Consider the following 21,282-nt stretch of genomic DNA (forward strand, 5'->3'; position numbering starts at 1 on the left):
TGTGGGGACAGAGTTAGTCTACGTCCCAAATGGCACCCTATTCCCTATTGGGGCGGGTCAAAGGTAGTGCACTCTATAGGGAACAGGGTGCTATTTGGGGCTCGGGCCTTAGTGTGTACGTGAGTTCTGCACGTTCTGAGCTAGCTAGGTAAACAGCTTGGTTGTTGCGTGTAAATCTGTTTCTATAGTAAACAACAACTCAGATGGATTAGATTGTAAGTCTGTACAATCTCTTATGCTCTTTTACATTTGACTGTCTCACGACACAAGTGGAATACAAGTGGAGTACGCTGGCATTACTCAAAATGGTGGATCATATTTTGCCACTGTTTGTACAGTAGTATGAGTGTTTGAGGATAGTTTCAGTCTTGACTGAAGTACAGTATCACTCACTGTACCTGTTATTGAAGTACGGTATCCTAGTTAAAGTTAGTATTATTTGTATGATATTAATGAGACATCTTTTGATTAGCTATCTATGACTTGAATTAGATATCTTTCAAATGTTACTTCCTCCTGTCTTTGTTTCTTTGTTAGTACTTTTATTTGATAATTTTATGATATGAAGCACTTTGTTACTTGAATTGAAAAGCACGATAAAAATAGTGAATATTATTATTAGTTCAACTTTGCCCTCTAGTGTCAGCTCACAGCACTGCTCATTTTACCGTAAACCAGAGCAGCAATATCAAAAACAACTGACAAAGGGACACCTGATAAAACTGGAGAGTAAGATGATGCAATGTTCAGTTTGTTCTGATGCTGAGAGTATCAGCGAAATCATTTGAAACAGATAGATTAGCCTCATTGGACAATCCTTATATTGCCAGCTTGAAGCTGAATCAGGCTACAGATTGGAAGTAGACACAACTTTGGGGTAAACTAACACAATATTTAATATCAAAATTTGCTGATGCCAGCGTTAATAATTAATTTGAATAAAAGCAGCAGAGAAAGTGATGTTTGTTGTTTTGTTATTCAGCGTGTGACTATCACTGTCCACAATGTTTATCCTATCTTCTATCAAGGCTGAAGTCAGTAGCTCTTTCTGTGGGAGGAAGGTTTCGCAACAGATATTCACTCATCGTCTAAGCTGACAGGAATTGATGGTGTGCGTTTTTTGGAGTGTTTTCACAAACACACACGCACACACACACACACACACACACACACCCTTGTGTTTTTCTCTCCTAAGAGAATAAACAGATTCAGATGAGACCATGGAGTTCCAAGAAACTCTGTCTAAGTTTCTATTCATCCCATCCCCCTCTCTCTCTCTCTCTCTCTCTCTCTCTCTTTCTCTCTGTCTCTCTCTCTCTCTCTCTCTCTCCCTCTCCCTCTCCCTCTCCCTCTCCCTCTCCCTCTCTCTCTCTCTCTCTCTCACACAAAGTTGTGGGGAGTCACTTCATAACCACACCACTAGACCAGAGACATTCAAACATGAACTTCAAAGGTGTGTAAAGGGTGTGAGAGTTGTACGTTTCTCAGTAAATACGCCTCATGTTGACCTCAACGCCAGTTCTATTCCAGAGAAAGTCTATTCTATGATTTTTTGACTCAACCACAGAATTCTCTGAAAGTTCTGTGTGGTTATCACCTAATGACGGAAACTCAACCATAACCACACCCCTCACACACGCACACATTGAAAAGAGCTTGAACTTGATTAAACCGCCTCTGTGAAGGAAAGGTCATGGGACATACGAAACGGTCCCAGGTGGTCAGGGAGAATGCATTGGAAACCCCCTATAGTGTGAAAGCCAGAGTTTGCAGTAAGAAGATTTGCATTTACCTAAACAAAATAAGTGTTGACCTTTTGGGGCTAGTCAGTGGTTCCATTGAACTTACAGGGGGTCACGGAAAGGATAATACGGGCACAGCTTGTCAGGGAGAAAACATTGGAAATCACCTATAGTGGAAAGATAGAGTTGGCGGAAGATGGGGCCTTTTTACATGTACGTCAACAATGAACCTAATGACGTTAAATTCTGACGGGGAAGCTGATGTATGGACGTAAACCACGGCTCTTTAGGTCATGTTGGGGACGTTGCATTATCGATTCAAACACAGGGGCCCCTTTTTCACCCCAAGGATATGACTGATCTGCATACCCTGTCATGGGCACAGGGTAATCTAGGTTAACCTAGAACTAAAATATTGACTAATTTGACCACATCCTCAATAATGTTAAGTAGTCTGGCCACGAGAGATTAGGGACAGGGTAGCCAGCCTACAGCCTTCTTACCATCAACAAATCCTTGGCTTTGTGTGCCATCCCTGAGAGATTAGGGACAGGGTAGCCAGCCTACAGCCTTCTTACCATCAACAAATCCTTGGCTTTGTGTGCCATCCCTGAGAGATTAGGGACAGGGTAGCCAGCCTACAGCCTTCTTACCATCAACAAATACTTGGCTTTGTGTGCCATCACTACTGAGAGATTTCCCTACACATTTCTGGGGATTTTTGATATGGCCATATTTCATTCTATGTACCCGTATAGTAAATAGTACAAGAATACAAGAATCATTACCTGTTACTTGATTGTATATTTTACCCAGCCTTGCTTTCTGGTAAGTAAGTCTTGGACAAGTAAGGCTTTTTCCCGTGTCAGAACAGCCCATACAGCAGGAGCCTACCGCCTGTTTCTGTAGCATGAGACAGCCGGATGTACAAGTACACCATCTAAACAGGATGCTTGCTTTCTGGTGCTTACCTACAAATCCCCCCTGTGACCGTCTGAATGTGGACGTTCGATATTGAATGTGCCCTGATCAGCAATAAAGCATATGTGGCCACAGGGAAGAGCCAGACTACCAAAGCCTACCTCGTCATTGTCTCTCACTCTGAACAAAACCAGCCAGGGCCTCTTCCCCCCATGTGGATTGGACCTGGCTGAAGAGAGAGCAGAGAGGGGCAGCGCCTGGCTGGATGTAAGGTTGGTGTGTTTATTAGTGTTTGGCGTTGTGGTTGTATTTTGGCTAGAAAGTAGTTTGGTTGAAGAGAGAGGCTGGGTAGTGGCTTGCAAGCTGTTAGGTCAGTGTGTTTATCAGTGTTTAGATTCGCGACTAATTATTTTGGTTAGAAGGGTTGCTGATTGTTGGACTGTTGGAGCTAGGAACACAAGCATTTTGCTACACCTGCAATAACATTTTTTATTATTTTTTTATTATTTTATTTCACCTTTATTTAACCAGGTAAACAACAACACAGAGTTACACATGGAATAAACAAGCGTACAGTCAATAACACAATAGAAAAAAAAGAAAGTCTATATACAGTGTGTGCAAATGGCGTGAGGAGGTAAGGCAATAAATAGGCCATAGTAGTGAAGTAATTACAATTTAGCAGATTAACACTGGAGTGATAGATGAGCAGATGATGATGAGCAGATGATGGTGTGTAAGTAGTGATACTGGTGTGCAAAAGAGAAGCAAAGTAAATAAAAACAATATGGGGATGAGGTAGTTAGATTGGGTGGGCAATTTACAGATGGACTATCGGTTAGCTGCTCAGATAGCTGATGCTTAAATTTAGTGAGGGAAATGTAAGTCTCCAGCTTCAGCGATTTTTGCAATTTGTTCCAGTCACTGGCAGCAGAGAACTGGAAGGAAAGGCAGCCAAAGGAAGTGTCGGCTTTGGGGACGACCAGTGAGATATACCTGCTGGAGCGCGTGCTACGGGTGGATGTTGTTATCGTGACCAGTGAACTGAGATAAGGCGGAGCTTTACCTAGCATAGACTTATAGATGACCTGGAGCCAGTGGGATTGGCGACGAATATGTAGCGAGGGCTAGCCGACGAGAGCATACAGGTCGCAGTGGTGGGTGGGATAAGGGGCTTTGGTGACAAAACGGATGGCACTGTGATAGACTGCATCCAGTTTGCTGAGTAGAGTATTGGAAGCTATTTTGTAAATGACATCGCCGAAGTCGAGGATCGGTCGGAAAGTCAGTTTTACGAGGATCTGTGACCAATACATTTTGATTTGATTTGACTGTTAATGTGATACAATTTCTCTGGCTAGATGTTGCTGTTTGGCTAGTGGTCAGTCAGTGGCCCTATTTTTGTGGTTTGGTTGGAGTACTGATGTTTTATGGGCATCATTGTGATACATTTAGACGATGACGACTGAAGAGGAGACTACTTCCTGTGATGTCATCATGACAGCTGTCAAAGAAGTGAGTGCTTGGCCCGATTTCAGAACTATGTTTGTCATACGCCATCATCTGTGGCAAATCTTTAATGCACCACCCAATGCTCTTAATTATATATAATTATATATATTATAATATCAAATGTTGATATTACTCTATCTGTTGATGTTCCAGGACTCACATGAGAGGATCATGTCCAGACAAGACCAAGAGGAAAAACTCACTATTACAGACTGGTATAGTATGGTGAGTGTGTGATAATGTTTCCCTATATAGTGCATTACCCCAAAACTAGTCCACTATATAGGGTATAGGGTCTCATTTCAAATGAAGAAAGTTGGAAAAGTGAGGACTGAATGTTATTGTTAAACCATGTGTATGTCACTCCTGAGCGGACTCTACTGTTTGAATGAGAAATTCGTTTTTATGCATCCCCTCCAGTGTGTGACTCTCCAGCAGCAGGAGCTGAGGCTGTCTGAGGGCTCTTGCAGGCCTCCAGGCCAAGCCCAGTCCTTCCTGGCCCAGCAGAGGCAGTCCACCCAGGCCAGGAGCAGGAGAGGCATGGGGCTCTCTCCCAAGCTACAGCCCAGATAGGAGGGAGAGATGGAGGGAGAGGTCCCTCTGTTGGGGATGGTGGGATTGACACTGGATGGACAAGGAACGTTGGAAGAGGATGTTGATGGGATTTTTGTGGCTGTTTAAAAAAATATTGGACGTTAAAAAAACTATTTTATGTAACATTGGCGCCACCTGCTGGTCAAATGGTATTGGTGTTCGTTTTTTGTCCATCTCAGTTTGAATCTAAAAGTTTTAAAGGAATAGATAGGACAGTAAAGGAACATCACTATTACAATGTGTTGCCAATGGATTTTCAACAAATATCAACATGACTTACAGTATAGCGCTCATTTTCTCCAGATTTTATTTGACTGTATTGTCTCACATATCTGCTGTCATCCCAAGCTATTGTGTCTCATAGCAACAGAAATGGAACTATGGCAAGAAAGATTTGTCTTTTCTTTTTATTTACCTCATTATAATTCATTATAATTCATAACAACGTAACAAGGTGAAAAATCATTCATCTAAAGTAAATGTACAGTGTAAGATTGGTGAACACAGTGAAAGCTGCAGCTCAACCTTGCAGCATCTGGGTGGATTGATCAGTAGGATGAACTTCATGCAGATGATCTATAGACCAGTGATTTCTCATGAACATACTACAGTGATATATGACCTAGCTTTTCAGTGTAATGTGTTGGTCCCAGTTGGACAGAAGTGTGTATGTTCTCCCTTACTCATAGTCCGGTTCTGAAATGGCATCCTATTCCCTAAGTAGTGCACTAATTTTGGCTAGAACAGGGTGCAGTTTCTCGTTTCGGAGCCGATGGGGACTCTGACCCCATGCTGACGCTCCTATGACGCTGTGGGGCGCTGTAGGACGGCACAGTGAGGAAAGACATCTTGGCTCCACCAATGGGCGGCTTGGGAATGGCGGGGATCACTGTGCTCTGCTCTGTGATTGGTTCAGAGATGAAAAGGTCTTGGGTGGAGCAGGCTGTGGAACGGGGGTGGATGATTCTGGGGGCTAGGGGGCTGGAGGGGGTTGTCGAGGCTGGTCTGGGTGTCTTATTCTGGGGTTGTCTGATGGATGTTTGGCCTCGGTCTCTGGAAGGCTGGAGGGGTGATGGGAGCAGTGGCATGCGGCTTTGAATATCTCCTGTCACCTCAGTGTTCCCTTCCTCCATCTTTTCTTTCTCTGCCCCCTTCTGGGTGTTCCCCTCATCCTTTTCTTCTTCCTCTTCTTCCATAATCTCTTCCTGGCTTTGAAGGGCGTCCCCACATCTCTCCACCCCATCCCCAAACTGTACCTCCATGAGGGGTGTCCTAGCATTAAACACCCCTCCACAACTACATATGGTACTCTGAGTATCCTGAGCTAAAACAGACGGCAGCGAGCCCCCAGATGGCCCCAAAGTCTTCCCACCTTCGTCATCCTCGTCCTCACCCTCTTCATCACTGAACGAGGGCGGGTACATCCCGGAGCGACGGCGGAACCTTTGGAGCTGGGCGGAGGTGCGGCGCAGCGCCCCTCCAATGAGTCCCGTGGGGGACGGGGCAGTGAAGAGGAGCCGGTTGAACAGGGCCATGTTGGGGTGGTGGCCCCCACCCTGAGACTCCACATTCTCAGTGATATCTGCCAGGGGAGCGAAGTGCATCTCCTCTTTGGGAATCCTGGAGGGGACAGACTCAATTCAAATCACTACAACTTGAATAATGCCCTTAGGGCCATACAGAAGTGTTATCAAGGTTAGAAACATACAACTAATCATCTTTGGACTTGTAAGACACACATACGGAATATCCTTGCTTGCAACGAGGTGAACACATATTTGAGGTGTATTGTAGAAATGTATTGCACTTGCCCCAAAAATATAATAAAATAAAATAGAATAGAATAGAGACTTACGCCATGTCGAATGTGGAGCCCTGGAAGGAGGGTTTGCGCAGCCCGAATAGAGTTGCTGCAGTGTAGGGAGGACGAGGGTTAGAGTCGTTCCAATATCGGTCTCTTTCCATGATGGGAAGATCCCCATACATCTCATCGACTGCCATCATGGAGACCTGAGGAAACACACACTCAACCTCTTCAGTTTCAGATGAGGGAAGTTCCAAGAAACTCTTCTGTTGAAGTTTCCTTTCACCCCACCCTTTTATTCTCTCACTTTGAATGTTTCAAAAGTACTTATCCCACTCATGTACAAGTGTAGGCTCGGCCCTAATTTATGTGCTCTCTGTCACCTGGAGCTGCATAGCAAATGGCCAGTAACACAAGGAAAGCACAAAGGACAATGCTCAAGGACTAGCCAGCCCTTCCCCCCTGAGGGGCCAAAATGTATCTCTCTGTTACAGAGGACTGACTACTATAAAATAAAGCTATAGTATCCATGTCTGGTATCTATCTGAAACGTGTACCTTAAAGAGGACTCTGAAGCTATCTATATGTATGTATATTGAACAAAAATATAAACGCAACATGTAAAGTGTTGGTCCCATGTTTAATGAGCTGAAATGACATTTTAAAAATGCACCGAAAGCTTACTTATTTTTGTTTTGTTACATCCCTGTTTGTTAGCATTTAACCTTTTACAAGATAATCCATCCACCTGACATGGAGTGTGGCATATCAAGAAGCTGATTAAACAGCAGGATCATTACACAGGTGCACCTTGTGCTGACCACTCTAAAATGTGCAGTTCTGTCACACAACACAATGCCAGAGATGTCTCAAGTTTTGAGGGAGATGCAATTGGCATGCTGACTGCAGGAATGTCCACCAGAGCTGTTGCCAGAGAATTTAATGATCATTTCTCTACAATAAGTAGACTCTAAAGTCGTTTAAGAGAATTTGGCAGTACGTCCAACTGGCCTCAAAAACGTAGATCACGTGTAACCACGCCAGCCCAGGACCTCCACATCCGGCTTTTTCACCTGTGGGATTGTCTGAGACCAGCCACCCGGACAGCTGATGAAACTGTGGGTTTGCACCACAGGAGGTTGGTGGCATCTTAATTGGGGAGGACGAGCTCGTGGTAATGGCTGGAGCGGAATGGGTGGATTGGTATGAAATACATCAAACATGGTTTGTATGTGCTTCATGCCATTCCATTTGCCCCGTTCCAGCCATTAAATTGAATTGAAGAGGAGTGGGACAACATTCCACTGGCCACAATCAATCAACAGCCTGATCAACTCTATGAGAAGGAGATGTGTCGTGCTGCATGAGGTAAATGGTGATCACACCAGATACTGACTGGCTTTCTGATCCACATCCCTACCTTTTTGTTAAGGTATCTGTGACCAACAGATGCATATCTATATTCCAGTCATGTGAAATCCATAGATTAGGCCCTAATGAATTTATTTCAATTGACAGATTTCCTTATATGCACTGTAACTCAGTAAAATCTTTAAAATTGTTGCATGTTGCGTTCATATTTTTGTTCAGTGGATGATCTCTGTGGTAACTTGTATAAAGTAGTGAATGCTCCTTAGCAGGAGGGTGAACTCTAAATTACTCTGTGCAAAGGTGTTTTATGGTCCTCTCGGGAATACTTTGAAGTACTACTTAAGTAGTTTTGGGGGTATCTGTACTTTCTTTACTATTTATATTCTTGACTAATTTTACTTTTACTTCACTACATTCCTAAAGAAAAGTATCTACTTTTTACTCCATACATTTTCCCTGACTCCCAAAAGTAGTGAATGCTCCTTAGCAGGACAGGAAAATGGTGCAATTCACACACTTATCAAGAATACATCCCTGGTCATCTCTACTGCCATCTGGTGGACTTACTAAACACACACGCTTCGTTTGTAAATTATGTCTGAGTGTCGGAGTGGGCCACCATAAATTAAAAAACAAACAAGAAAATGGTGCTGTCTGGTTTGCTTAATGTGAGGAATTTTAAATGATTTATACTTTTAGACTTTTACTCAAGTAGTATTTTACTGGGTGACTTTCACTTTTACTTGAGTCATTCTCTATGAATGTATCTTTACTTTTACTCAAGTATGACAATGGGGTACTTCTTACACCACTGGATCTTTATGCCTAGACTAATGCTTTGTCAATGTCAGTATTGCCTTGTAGCTTAATCTTTATGCCTAGACTAATGCTTTGTTAATGTCAGTATTGCCTTGTAGCTTAATCTTTATGCCTAGACTAATGCTTTGTTAATGTCAGTATTGCCTTGTAGCTTAATCTTTATGCCTAGACTAATGCTTTGTTAATGTCAGTATTGCCTTGTAGCTTAATCTTTATGCCTAGACTAATGCTTTGTTAATGTCAGTATTGCCTTGTAGCTTAATCTTTATGCCTAGACTAATGCTTTGTTAATGTCAGTCTTGCCTTGTAGCTTAATCTTTATGCCTAGACTAATGCTTTGTTAATGTCAGTATTGCCTTGTAGCTTAATCTTTATGCCTAGACTAATGCTTTGTTAATGTCAGTATTGCCTTGTAGCTTAATCTTTATGCCTAGACTAATGCTTTGTTAATGTCAGTCTTGCCTTGTAGCTTAATCTTTATGCCTAGACTAATTCTTTGTTAATGTCAGTATTGCCTTGTAGCTTAATCGTTATGCCTAGACTAATGCTTTGTTAATATCAGTCTTGCCTTGTAGCTTAATCTTTATGCCTAGACTAATTCTTTGTTAATGTCAGTATTGCCTTGTAGCTTAATCTTTATGCCTAGACTAATGCTTTGTTAATGTCAGTATTGCCTTGTAGCTTAATCGTTATGCCTAGACTAATGCTTTGTTAATGTCAGTATTGCCTTGTAACTTAATCGTTATGCCTAGACTAATGCTTTGTTAATGTCAGTATTGCCTTGTAGCTTAATCGTTATGCCTTGTATGTGAAACCATTCATTTTACAAAGTTATTAAATTATACTTGCTTTGATATTTGATTTTATGACCATTCCTTGATCTTAGTCCGCTAAACATACAATACTTGATAGCACATGGTTTAACCATGGTCTTACATATTGCGATCTATATTATGGAGCCATTTAATTCATTTAATGGGCTAATTGCTTCGTCTTATTACGGGTTACATGTGGTATATTTGTAGTTTCACAAATATGAAGCATTACCCACTACATATACATGCATATATTACATCTACGATAACAATGGGGGGTTGTGAGAAGGATAGCAATACATGTGATTCAATATAAACCTGGAAGTTCCTGTCTATCAGCCAGTTGGTCTCAAAGTCATCATCGTCCTCTCCAAATGGGTTTATCAACTGCTCTGCTACCTGAAAAACATACAAAAAATTGGTAATGTTCATTGGGGCACGCAAGGGAAATGTTTTAAAACAATTTGCAACGGAAATAAATAAAAAATATGTTTGTTTTTGGTAGCCTCTCCCTGTTTCAGTCTGGTTTTCTTCCATTTGCTACCTTGAGAACACAACAATGAACTTCCACTGACCTTGAGCCAGCCAGCGTAGAAGAAGAACTGTAGCAGAGTGAAGATGGGGACGTACAGGTCCAGGTCATGACCCAGGTAGCCCTGTGTGGGGTCCAGGAACTGACGTCCTATCAGACACACGAAGAAAAAACTGTACACGGCCAGAGTCACCACCTATAGGGATGGTGGAGACGAGAACATAGGACACCGAATGAGTGATGCCGACAGAGAAAATTTGACAATTATTGCACATACAATCACCTGCATGCACACACACACACACACACACACACACACACAAACCTGAGTGTAGACCAGGGGAACACTGATCATATCGTAATGGAAAAGCATACTGCAGTTCCCTCTGAAATGATTGAGCTCCTGCCGACATAAACAGACAAGCACACAAATGTAAGTTATCGTTTTTGTTGAACGTATTGTTTTTGTGTAAGGTTCAGTCAGTATGTAAGTCGGGTACAGCTTATTCATGTCATATAACTATTGACATAATGTGGTTTATCACTATGTCACTTTATGTGTGTTGTATTGTAGACTACCTCCAGCACTAGTTTGAGGGTGCTGTCGTCCTTAATCCTGCCCTCACAGCGGGCCAGGGCGGCCAGGTTAGTGAACCACACACAGGGAATCCAGTACTTGTTATAGGGGGACTTGAGGCTCTCAAACTTCTTCCGCTCCTCCCTGGTCATGAACCCTGAGGAGAGGGGAGTGTATCTGTCACAGGTGAGGTCTGAACTCCCATGTACTGCTTTGAAACCCAATGTCTTAATTAGGCCAAGAGGAAATTGGACCGAGGGTGACACTGATTAAAGTTGCAGGCAGGGCTACCGCTAGACCGCTACATAAACTATAGGTATGTGTTTGGAGCCTTTGGAGCCAGTTTTGTCCCACAAGATGTGGGACAAAACTGCAAGTGGTATGGTGTATCCAGATGTACACTGTAGGCTACTTTCTTGTGTTTGAATTCTGAAAATATGCAAAGTGCAATTTTTCCTTGAAGGCGACATCTGGAAAGTGCAATATCTCCTCAAAGGCAGTCTCTTAGCTGCATCTGAATGACACATTTACCTGCTTCCACGACGTGGTCCATGGTCGGGAAGCGTTTGAACACCGCGGTGCTGACCGAGCGCAAAATCAGTAACGCGGACAGACTTGCATAGCGCATCATGGTGCGTCGCAGCAGCCGCCCGCGCTCGTCCACACCCTGCAGGCCGCCGGAGAGCACGCACATCAGGCGGTCAGGTAATGGAATGCGGGTGTACTGATTCCACCAGCGGTTCACCACCAGTGTCACGTAAAAACCTGGAAAACAGCAGCAAATGGTTCTGTAAAGAATGGTGGTATTTTCTTATAGAATAGAAGAATATTCTAATATAATCTGTGTTAATGATTTAGTAATATTGCCCACCTAGCACAAAAGACATGGGGATGAGACTGGCATAGTGGTTGCAGTAAATTGCCAGTTTTTCAAAATACCTCTTCTGGTCATCAAAGAGGAAGAATCTTAAGAGGTAAAAGTTACATAATAATGTGCACCAATTAAAACAAACTGAAATCTTCAAATAGTAATGGAAAGTTCAAATAATTATGTAACTTGGTAGCCAAAGGCTCTCATACCTGTATGTGACACTGATGGCAGTGTACATGGCGAAGAAAGCAAGGAACTCCTTCCATAAGACCTTGTAGATGCTTCCCCTCCAGGCTAGGAGCAGTTTGGAGAACCCGCAGAAGCGCGCATTGGCAACTTGCGCGGTGTAGGTGACCGTCATGATGTCGTCTATCAGTTATTCTATCATATTAAAAAAAAAATGTATATCTCGGAAAACATATATTGTGTTAGTTTTGTTTCTATTAATCAAGGGAAATGGAAAGAAAACCCATGTCTAACCCTCCACAAATCATACCTATACAGTTTTGTTTATGTAACAGGTGTAAAATATACTTTATTTTTCACTGAAAATCCCTCATATTTATTTTTCATTTATTAATTTATGGTTATTTTCAGATCTATTACAATACTTTCAAAAGTGAAGTATTTTACTGTATTTATTTTCTAAATTGTGTTGATGTTGTGATGTAATCTACGAGAACCATGCTTTTACGCCTCAGTTTGGTCAAAGCGTGATGAGGAGAGGTATGTGTTTATGTTTATTTTGAATGCACATGTTAGCAAGTGTTCACAAATGCACACAAAAAAACAAGCAAAAATTATATCATAATTTATTAAGTGTTGTTGTACTACTGTTAGTATGAATATTAGCGTGAATGGGGATAATTTTCGAGAGCAACTTTAGTTGCAAATTTGCGAGGTTAGCCCAGCTACGGTTAGCTTTGGGTGCGTGAGAGGCTCTCTTTCAGGTACAGACAGCGTGAGTTTTCTGACGATTTTCTCACGGGAATGTCTTTTGTCAGGCAAATATACTTATGTACGACAGTCCAGACGGCAGCATTAACGTTTGCCTTGCATTTGTATCCATTCCATGCAGTTATGTTGTGAAATGTGACGTTTTTGTATTTAATTTAGCTATCGTTCATTTTGATACCTGTCCGGTCATGTCAGGAATGGCGTTGTTACCTCATTAGTATGCCTCGGATATAGTGGTGCAACAGTACACTCAAATAAATATTTAGCACTTATTAGCAAATTATTGTATTGGTGTACAATGTTTCTAAAATTAAGTTAGAGTATTTTGAAATATTAACATGCACATTTTGTACAATGCATTTTTGGGGTTTTTTGCGAGTTTGCTCAAGGCGTGACGAGGAGAGGCAAATATACTTATTATGTATGAGAGTCCAGACGACAGCATACAGCATTAAGCAGACAACTGCAGAATTGTGTCCAGAGCTTTCCCTTCCCATCCACCAACACCTCACCAGAACACAATACATTTAGACTTTGCGTAAAAGTCCATGAAAACACCTAGTTCGATGGACAAATTTAGGACAGATATGAAACAAATGGTATTACGTCTAGTCTACGTACAGTGAGTGGATCTTTGGGGTGTTTGCAGGTTCAGGTTAATCAACAATCTCCGCGCTTAGCATTATTGCTGCGCACGATCAAAGCCCTTACATATTCCATAGCCTAATACAGCTGTACAACTTTAATATTCTCTACGAACCATTCTACGTCCACCGTTGGTAACCCATTCAGCGATACATCATACAGTAAAAGAAGACAGCAGTAGAGGGTAATCGTTGGATGCTGGAGCCTCAGCAGTGCGTTCTGTGGTTCGAGCGCCCCGGGGCAAATCCCGAAAATTGGAGGAGACGAAGCTCGTTAGTGTATGTCCCCTACTGGGAGAGCGAGCTTTTCTGCACAGTGCATTTTAAATCGGTGATGGACCACAAGCGACAGCCTGCCGAGAGCTACACAATGTCAAAAACGCAAGTGGGTAAAAATTAGAAGAAAAAAAAGTATTGGAAAATAGGAAAAGTCAGACTGCCACTGATAAAAAAAAAAGACTAAACCATGTAACAGTATGGTAATATTTATTACATTGTGCATATATTAGAAAATGTTTATGGTGCATTATATTTTTTGAACGAGGCAAGTGTTTTTTTCCAGTCCATTGACAAATTTGAATTCATTCTACAAAACACCGTGTCAGCTCAACAGGAGGCTTGTTGTTTGCAGGTTCTGAGCGTAGAAGTTACCCACAAAGTCAGGACCTGTCAAGACAAATCTGTTGTTCAACAAGGCATGTTGTACCGCAGACCATCCATGCGTGTCCCGGCTGCGTCTTGGGGTCGCCTGCGTCCAAGAGTCTACTTAGGGCCTACTTGTGACCCAATCACAATGTCTATATTGTAGTTCGTAACATTATTTGGTTATGAAAGCTGTGTTAATAAATAACAACACGTAACCAACAATCTCCCTGCGAATTAGACATGTTTGTTTTTTATTTAGTAAGTTTAACAATTGCCTGGGGGGGGGGGGGGGTTATGCATAACTTGAAGCATTAATAACATTGCATGGACAAAATCAAATCAAAAAGGACCCTTCCAAGACTTGTGTTGCTACTGCAGAGATTATGGGGCTATAGCTGGTAGTATAATGACCACTTCTGGTGTGTGACTATCTTGATGACAAGTCAAATTGACAGCTAGTGGGACATTTTGCCTGTGGATCAAAAAAGCTGTGCCAATTGTGCACCAATGCAAAAATGCAGGCAACACAAAAATCCCACACTGGATGATGTCTAAATAGGAGCTAAATAATGAACCAACCTTTCAACAGGGGACCAATCAACATTCAGTAATCAATTGTATATTATAATGCATTAAGGCATTCATTAAGCCAAGTAGCCAACTAGCATCACGCTGTGTACCCGAATAGAGAGCCCTCTACACAACAGACAGGGTGTGTCTGAAACAGCACACCATTCCCTATATAAAATGCACTACTTTTGACCAGGGAGAAAGAGATTTGTTTAACCAGGCTAAGTCCCCCCCCACCCAGGCTGAACACTGTACTCAATGGTAATCAATGGTGAGTGCAGCATTCAGTCTGGTTCAACCAGGCTAGAGAGAAAAGTAGCACTTTAAAAGCTTTACACAAAGACTGCTTCAGTGGCATCCTAGAGTAGGGAAAACAATGACATTGGCATAAAATAATTACAAGTAGCCATCTGATACTGTAGATTATAGATGAATGACACTGCTCAGTGATCAATAAATATCATTTCTTTATCCAAGAGCTGAACTAAATGTAGGTGGGGACATGTTATTTACACCATAAACATGTGGTGCGTGAGAACAACATTTTGGTCAAATAATGTAGTTAAGTATGTCCATGCTATTATTACTCAAATATTCAAATGCTCTTCTAAGGCTGGTCAGTGGACTGATGGGATTGGTGGGACAAAACCCTTCCCTCTAGGCCTATATCCCTCTTCATAATGACTATTCACCCTGGGGTCGTAAGTCCTCACCCTGCATCACACACCCACCTTCATCCAAAACAGACTAAACTTTCCCACGACTCATATTATTTTCCATTCCCACAATGGAGGGCATTAAGAAGTCAGAATGTGCATCCAAAATGGCACCCTATTCCCTATATATAGTGCACTACTTTTGACCAGGGCCCTGGTCAAAATGTGTGGCAATAATGCACTATACAGGGAATAGGGTGCCATTTCAGATGCAAACCAAACAGATACAGTCTAATTAAACCACATGGTAAAAACCAAAGATGCAGTCCATCGTCTCAAAGCTGTTTTATACTGAAAAACACAGCAGCGGCACCAAACTCAGCCATTAGGGATAGTTTCACTTGTACATTACTGAGGCTGGAATATGGAAGGAAAAATAGGATGGAGGCAGGAGGAGGAGGAGAGGAGAAAGGGGGGGGGCCTTGAGTGTTCCTCTGGGAAAAGTTACATTCTTTAGGAATAGTTCATCTTTCCCTGGTGAGATATGATGGAGAGAATGGTATAGATAGAATGATAGAGAAAAGTGAAAGGAGAGAGAAATCACATGTGGATCCTCCTTTCGCTTTTAGACTGTAGGCCTACAACAGGAGCAGGTGGTTGTGTGTCCTTGTGTTCTGTGTTGTCCGCCCCCTGTGTGTGTGTGTGTGTGTGTGTGTGTGTCGTTCTTGCTGTAGTGGTTTAGGTTCCTGAAGATGAAGAGGATGGGGATGTTCTTGCTGGGTTGCTGTAATGCAGGAGTGAGGCTGGGGTCAAGGGGGACGGAGATGGTGAGTTCAGACTGCGACTGGGAGTCAGAGGTCAATCACTTGGTAGGGGGGATGTAGGGCTCCAAGAGTTGCATTGAGAAGGTGTTGACTTTTTCGGACCCCCGTACCTCGTGGGGCAGCAGCGGTAACTTGATTATGTGGAAATCTTCATATAGATCCTCCATCTGGGACAGAAAATAAAGGTTAGGACACCATTGTAGGGGCAGAGCACGTGGTGACAGACTACTGCCATTGACAACATGAAGACTACTTATGCCGTGCTTTACCTGGTCCAGGTACTTGGACTGGATCTTGTGGCGGGCCTCGCACATCTTGCATGGCCGGTCTGAGTCGGGGAACACCAGCTGGTTGACGATAATGTTGTGCGTGTCGATGCGACACTTGGCCAGCTCCTGGATCAGGCGCTCCGTCTCGTACAAGGACAGGAACTCGGCGATGCACACACAGATAAACGTTGTTTGTTCCTATGAGGGTGTGTGGGGAGGAGCGGAGAGAGGCGTCAAACACAAGTAGAGACAGTCACTATACGGACTCCAAAAACTGTAATTAACACACAATACTCAAATAACTCCACATAGTGAAGTAGAGTGGTTATCAATCAAATGTACATAATGCAGGTGTATATACACACCACAATGTTTTCCTAGAGCGAAGATGTTTGGTAAAGCATTGTTAAGGAGATCGATGTTTCTAAATGGGTCGGTGTTGGTCTGACTTACAGGGTCTTTGAACTGCTCACTGACAGAGCGGATGACTGGTAGGGTCTCCTCCAGCTTAGAGGCCAGCTGGTCTGCGTTCATGTCTCCCAGACCCAGCATGTTACACATCTACAGGGGAGAAAGAGTGAGCGAGAACTAGAGAGAAGGATCATGCACAAGTGGCAACAATAAGAGAACTGATGCTACTGACTCAGACAGCAACTCTGGTCAATAAAAACAGAGCAACTAGAGCTTCATGCTTAACACAGAAATAAATCAACAGTCAGTAGGTCTTACCTAGGAGATGAAGAGGCTGATCTGGTTTAGGGTTAGTAGACCTTACCTGTGAGATGAAGAGGCTGATCTGGTTTAGGGCTAGTAGACCTTACCTGTGAGATGAAGGGGCTGATCTGGTTTAGGGCTAGTAGACCTTACCTGTGAGATGAAGGGACTGATCTGGTTCTTGATCTGCATGAGTCGTCCCAGGCCTCTCTCCACTATGGTGGGGAAGTTGAGCAGACGTAGCGTGTGGCCAGTGGGGGCAGTGTCGAACACCACCACAGAGAAGTTCATGCCTTTCACTAACCTGAACGGAGAGGAAAAGAGTATGACTGAGGAACACTGGAGTTAGTCAATATAACCTTATTAACCCTCTAGTTTCTAAGCTGGGGGGGGGGGGGGGTTCTACTAAGCTTAAATATAGATTTATTTTAAGATGGTCACACCAAGGGCCATTTAGCTATTTGATTATGAATTTTAAGACTCCTTATTAAGGCAGAGTTTTGTTTTGCCCTAGAACTACACAGCTGATTAAAATAATCAACTAATCATCAAGCTTTGAATCAGCTGTGTAATGTTAGAGTAAAAAACAAAACAGTTTGGGAAACCCTGCCTTAAGGGGTCTTAACATTCAAATAGCTAAATGATCCTTGGTGTGACCATCTTAAAACAAATCTATTTTAGCTTAGTAGAACCCCCCCCCCCCCCCCCTACAGGCAGAAGAGGCAGTAACGACTTCAGATGAGTCCCGTGATGCTTGTGGGGGTTTGTAGAGCAAAATCGAGAGTCTCAGTTTGTAGGCCAAACCGTTCAGACACTACAGACATATTCGTGAGAAGACCGATTTTCAGGATGTCTAATGGTCTGACAAACACCGCTCTAGCTCTGCCACTTTTCACCGCAAGTGCGATATCAGCGGATGTGGTGGATTGAGACTCAGCCCATGCAAAAAAAAAACATCTTTCATTTAAACCGATGGATTTTGATGGGGATTTTTTAAATTATGGCCGTGGAAATTTTAGGAAAATGGTTAAGCTTACCCAGTATGAATTTGATTTGGGTGACAATAAAGCAGCCCAACTAATTTCTACTACCACAAGTACAGACCAACATGGATATTTATTATTATTTAACTTGGCAAGTCAGTTAAGAACAAATTCTTATTTTCAATGACGGCCTAGGAACAGTGGGAACTGCCTGTTCAGGGGCAGAACGACAGATTTGTACCTTGTCAGCTCAGGGATTTGAACTTGCAACCTTTCGGTTACTAGTCCGACGCTCTAACCACTAGGCTACCCTGCTTCTATCACAGAAACTGAACATAACCAATGATTGACTGAATTTAAAGAACTTTTAAAAACATTCAAAGCATAATGTGTATCGATAACTAATGTGGAGAGCCATTAAGTGTTGACTTCATGACCTCTGTGTGTGTGTCTCCGTACCTCATGACCTCTGCGTAGCTCATGGCCTCGTCGATGCCGGGGAAGGCGCTCATGGCCTCCTGCATCATCTTCTTGCCCATACTCAGCATGTTGTCCTCTTCAAAGAACTCATCTGGGAGCTCTGCCACACCCAGGCTGGGGTCAATCTCCTGCAGGAGCACACAGACAACACAGACAGAGCAGAGGTCAGGGCAAGACAGGAGGAAAGAGAAAATCTCCATCTTGGGGTAAAACAGACTTTGCTTGCAGAACTTTGTTTTATATACTGACAGCTAGATTTTCTATTTCTATTGTGTATGTGAAACAAACTATTGTGTGAATCAAAAGTTTACAGTCTTGCTTGTGTCATTCTCCAAACAAAGCTTGCTGAATGTCACCCTCTAGTCAACATAAGCTCCTAAGTCGACTTCTATGAATATATTGACGGTGAGGAGGTAGTCTGACAAACCAGCTCTTTGCCTCTACTCATTCTCAAAACCTAGTAAGCGTGTGCATACTGCAGAGAGCGACATCACCAGTCTGTAGTGTAGACAATAAAAAACTGGGGCAGAGAGACTGGGTCTAATGCTGACATACCATAGCGAAGAGGTTCTCGTAGCCCTTGACTTTTGTGGGCACCTTAGAGAACTTCTGGTCAAAGGCATCTGAGATGTTGTGTGCCGGGTCAGTGGAGATGATGAGCACGCTGTCACGCACCGCAGCCAGCTGTACAGCCAGACTGCAGCTGTGGGGGCAAAGGACAGACAGATACTTTAGCACACATAGACAGAATGTTATGAGCACGCACAGACAGACAAATATGACCACAGACATGAACACTGATAGACAGACACACGAGCACAGACAAACAAGACAGACCTTTATCAATCCTTCAGTTAGAAACATTGTTTACGTATGTATATATTACTACATTAGAAACATAGTGTCTTCTCAATTAAATAAAAATCAGGTTCGCATGAAACTGACAAATTTAACCACCGAACTTTGAAATTGGTGTTTGAAAGTGATGGTCCATGTTGAGTTGATGGTAGTGTCTAACTAAAACGAGTTAGCTAGATAACGTTAGATAGATAGCGGAGTTTGCTAACCTGATGTTTGCTGTTAATGTAAAAGATTGTTCAAAACTGTTTAAAACTCGCTGGATTGTTAGCTAACGTAGTAAGTAATGACAGTGTTATGAATTTGACAGCTAGCTAACTAGTTAGCTACAGTTTCTAGCTATTATTGTCATTTAAGCTAACCATATAACTAGCTAACGTTAGCTCACTATGTTTCCCACTGAAATAAGAGCTACGCTGATGGTAAATGACTGTCAATAAAGAAACATTAATTGAACGTCGGGCTAGCGGTATTGAACAAGCTACGCTAGCTAGCTAGATATCTATACTTGGCTAGGCCATTCATTTGGCTCGTGACGTTAGCTAACAGTGACAAAGCACTATTTTGCATCGACCTACCTGCATGTTGTTTTGCCAACGCCACCTTTGCCTCCAACAAATATCCATTTCAGAGATTTCTGCTCTATAATGTTTTTCAATGTTGGTTCTAAAGGCTCCACATCGGGCGCATCTTCAAATTCTTCTTCCAACGAAGCTGCCATCTTGTGTGTACAGGTCAGCAAATGGGATGTACCAAATAATAAAAACACCTGGGTAAAAAAAAAGCGACCCTCTTTTGGGCTATACCAAGGCTAAATAGTTTAGCGATCAAAATGTAAACATATTTTCAGCCAACAATCTAATCAAAAACCAAATGAAAAACACTCAATTTATAAGAAACAATAACACAATGGATGGATATTGAGCAACAAAGACAAAGGAGGCCCATCTATTAGGAATTGTTTTTATTCCACATCAGAAATAATAGTAAGAGGACACATTACAAGACATAAACAGCTGACTGGTCATGGGAGAGTTCTGACAAATGCTTGATAGGCTAGTCCATCTTCAGCCCATTCTAAATTGTTAGCTTTTTTTGTTGCATTGAATTACCATTATTTGTCTGGGGTCCTCAAAGGGAAAACATGGGCCATGTGTGGGCTTCGAGGAAAATGAGCCGGTATGTATTTCAAATTCAAAAGACATAAAATACATCAACATGGAATAATAATGAAAAGTTTTAATATATTTATCTTTTTTAAATCGTCTGAATTTTAAATAGACTAGATGCAGTGTTGCATATTGGGGCCATGTGTGGGCTGTACCTTGCTCAAGGTCACATAGAAATGTTTCACATTGTCGGATTGGGTTTTCGAACCAGTGACCTTTCGGTAACTGTCACAACACTCTAACCTTTAGGCTACCTGCCTTTCACAATGCGGATTACACATTGGTCCTAAAATAAAGAAAAGGGGAATGGGGAAATCTTGAATTGCACCACCATCTAACACTGCACCTATACACTATCCCCCCAAATCCACCACCCCATTCCTACTACTTTGGCCCTAAACGATCCTAAACCAGACCATCGGCCTGGAATGATGGAACCCCTTCTCTCAAAACTTCCTGTAGATCTTCTGCACTAAAATCTCTCACACCCAAATATTTCTCTGCTGCAACTACCACATATATCTTCTGTGATTTCCGCTCCATCAGTGCAGTTGATCACCATGGCTATAAACGCAAGACATCCAACCTTACTAAAACTCATGACATAGTCAAAAAAGTGAATTGTTAATACAGTAGTTTCCTTGTGATGGTTCATCATACCAATGTCTTTGGTGGCCCTAAACAGTTTCAAGTTGATAGGCCACTGTGAAATGAATTTACAAAGGAAAATGTGTCCATTGATAAAGATTGATTTATCAATAACTCAGCCATCTTTTAACCAATCCTGTAGCTTTTCTCAAACTAAGTTAAGAGACCTGCCACATACCCATGTTATTGGGACTTCTGGTTCATGAGAATGTTTTTCAAAGGTTTTCAAAATTGTTCAATATTGAGGAAAAATCGATCCTGACAGACCTTAGTCATTGATGCAAATTTGAGTCATGGGCATGTGCAT

The 21,282-nt window shown here is 42.3% G+C and overlaps 3 protein-coding genes across 4 annotated transcripts; 1 reads left to right on the top strand and 2 right to left on the bottom strand.

Annotated features, from left to right (window-relative positions):
* The first annotated feature begins 4,019 nt into the window (after nucleotides 1-4,019).
* On the top strand, nucleotides 4,020-4,862 carry LOC110485697 (protein Hook homolog 2-like). Its single transcript, XM_021556818.3, has 3 exons — nucleotides 4,020-4,178; nucleotides 4,329-4,400; nucleotides 4,596-4,862. Exons 1-3 carry the CDS (start codon nucleotides 4,122-4,124, stop codon nucleotides 4,746-4,748), a joined length of 282 nt encoding a protein of 93 aa, XP_021412493.1. The 5' UTR covers nucleotides 4,020-4,121; the 3' UTR covers nucleotides 4,749-4,862.
* A 302-nt stretch (nucleotides 4,863-5,164) lies between these two features.
* LOC110485696 (bestrophin-2a-like) lies at nucleotides 5,165-13,442 on the bottom strand. Its single transcript, XM_021556817.3, has 10 exons — nucleotides 13,276-13,442; nucleotides 11,768-11,939; nucleotides 11,559-11,653; nucleotides 11,219-11,452; nucleotides 10,690-10,844; nucleotides 10,436-10,513; nucleotides 10,154-10,306; nucleotides 9,897-9,977; nucleotides 6,625-6,779; nucleotides 5,165-6,389 (listed from the first exon to the last, which is right to left on the bottom strand). The coding sequence occupies exons 2-10, from the start codon at nucleotides 11,917-11,919 to the stop codon at nucleotides 5,498-5,500; spliced, it is 1,995 nt and encodes a 664-aa protein (XP_021412492.2). The 5' UTR covers nucleotides 11,920-11,939; nucleotides 13,276-13,442; the 3' UTR covers nucleotides 5,165-5,497.
* Nucleotides 13,443-14,028: 586 nt separating this feature from the next.
* On the bottom strand, nucleotides 14,029-19,922 carry LOC110485695 (ATPase GET3). 2 transcript variants are annotated; one of them, XM_036940335.2, is made up of 7 exons: nucleotides 19,737-19,922; nucleotides 18,856-19,003; nucleotides 18,280-18,428; nucleotides 16,991-17,141; nucleotides 16,577-16,684; nucleotides 16,124-16,321; nucleotides 14,029-16,021 (listed from the first exon to the last, which is right to left on the bottom strand). In XM_036940335.2, exons 1-7 carry the CDS (start codon nucleotides 19,877-19,879, stop codon nucleotides 15,893-15,895), a joined length of 1,026 nt encoding a protein of 341 aa, XP_036796230.1. In that variant the 5' UTR covers nucleotides 19,880-19,922; the 3' UTR covers nucleotides 14,029-15,892. The 2 variants fall into 2 exon arrangements, 1 of the variants encoding a protein (XP_036796230.1); XR_016485744.1 differs by having other exon boundaries at nucleotides 15,361-16,021; nucleotides 16,945-17,141; nucleotides 19,737-19,917.
* Nucleotides 19,923-21,282: the final 1,360 nt, after the last annotated feature.

This window comes from Oncorhynchus mykiss, chromosome 13 (assembly GCF_057628025.1).
Source record: "Oncorhynchus mykiss isolate SJ-2025 chromosome 13, ASM5762802v1, whole genome shotgun sequence".
Classification (NCBI taxonomy): Eukaryota; Metazoa; Chordata; class Actinopteri; order Salmoniformes; family Salmonidae; genus Oncorhynchus; species Oncorhynchus mykiss.

What these genes read in the sequence shown, in the direction of transcription:
- LOC110485697 (XM_021556818.3), top strand. Translation starts at nt 4,122, where the DNA reads ATGACGACTGAAGAGGAGACTACTTCCTGTGATGTCATCATGACAGCT. An exon ending in TCATGACAGCTGTCAAAGAA is followed by an intron (nt 4,179 to 4,328) that starts GTGAGTGCTTGG and finishes TTGATGTTCCAG; the next exon opens with GACTCACATGAGAGGATCAT. An exon ending in TTACAGACTGGTATAGTATG is followed by an intron (nt 4,401 to 4,595) that starts GTGAGTGTGTGA and finishes CATCCCCTCCAG; the next exon opens with TGTGTGACTCTCCAGCAGCA.
- LOC110485696 (XM_021556817.3), bottom strand. Translation starts at nt 11,919, where the DNA reads ATGACGGTCACCTACACCGCGCAAGTTGCCAATGCGCGCTTCTGCGGG. An exon ending in TCTACGCTGGCTGGCTCAAG is followed by an intron (nt 9,978 to 10,153) that starts GTCAGTGGAAGT and finishes TATGTTTTTCAG; the next exon opens with GTAGCAGAGCAGTTGATAAA. An exon ending in TGATAGACAGGAACTTCCAG is followed by an intron (nt 6,780 to 9,896) that starts GTTTATATTGAA and finishes GTGTTTCCTCAG; the next exon opens with GTCTCCATGATGGCAGTCGA.
- LOC110485695 (XM_036940335.2), bottom strand. Translation starts at nt 19,879, where the DNA reads ATGGCAGCTTCGTTGGAAGAAGAATTTGAAGATGCGCCCGATGTGGAG. An exon ending in ACGAGAACCTCTTCGCTATG is followed by an intron (nt 18,429 to 18,855) that starts GTATGTCAGCAT and finishes GTGCTCCTGCAG; the next exon opens with GAGATTGACCCCAGCCTGGG. An exon ending in AGTCCAAGTACCTGGACCAG is followed by an intron (nt 16,022 to 16,123) that starts GTAAAGCACGGC and finishes TTTCTGTCCCAG; the next exon opens with ATGGAGGATCTATATGAAGA.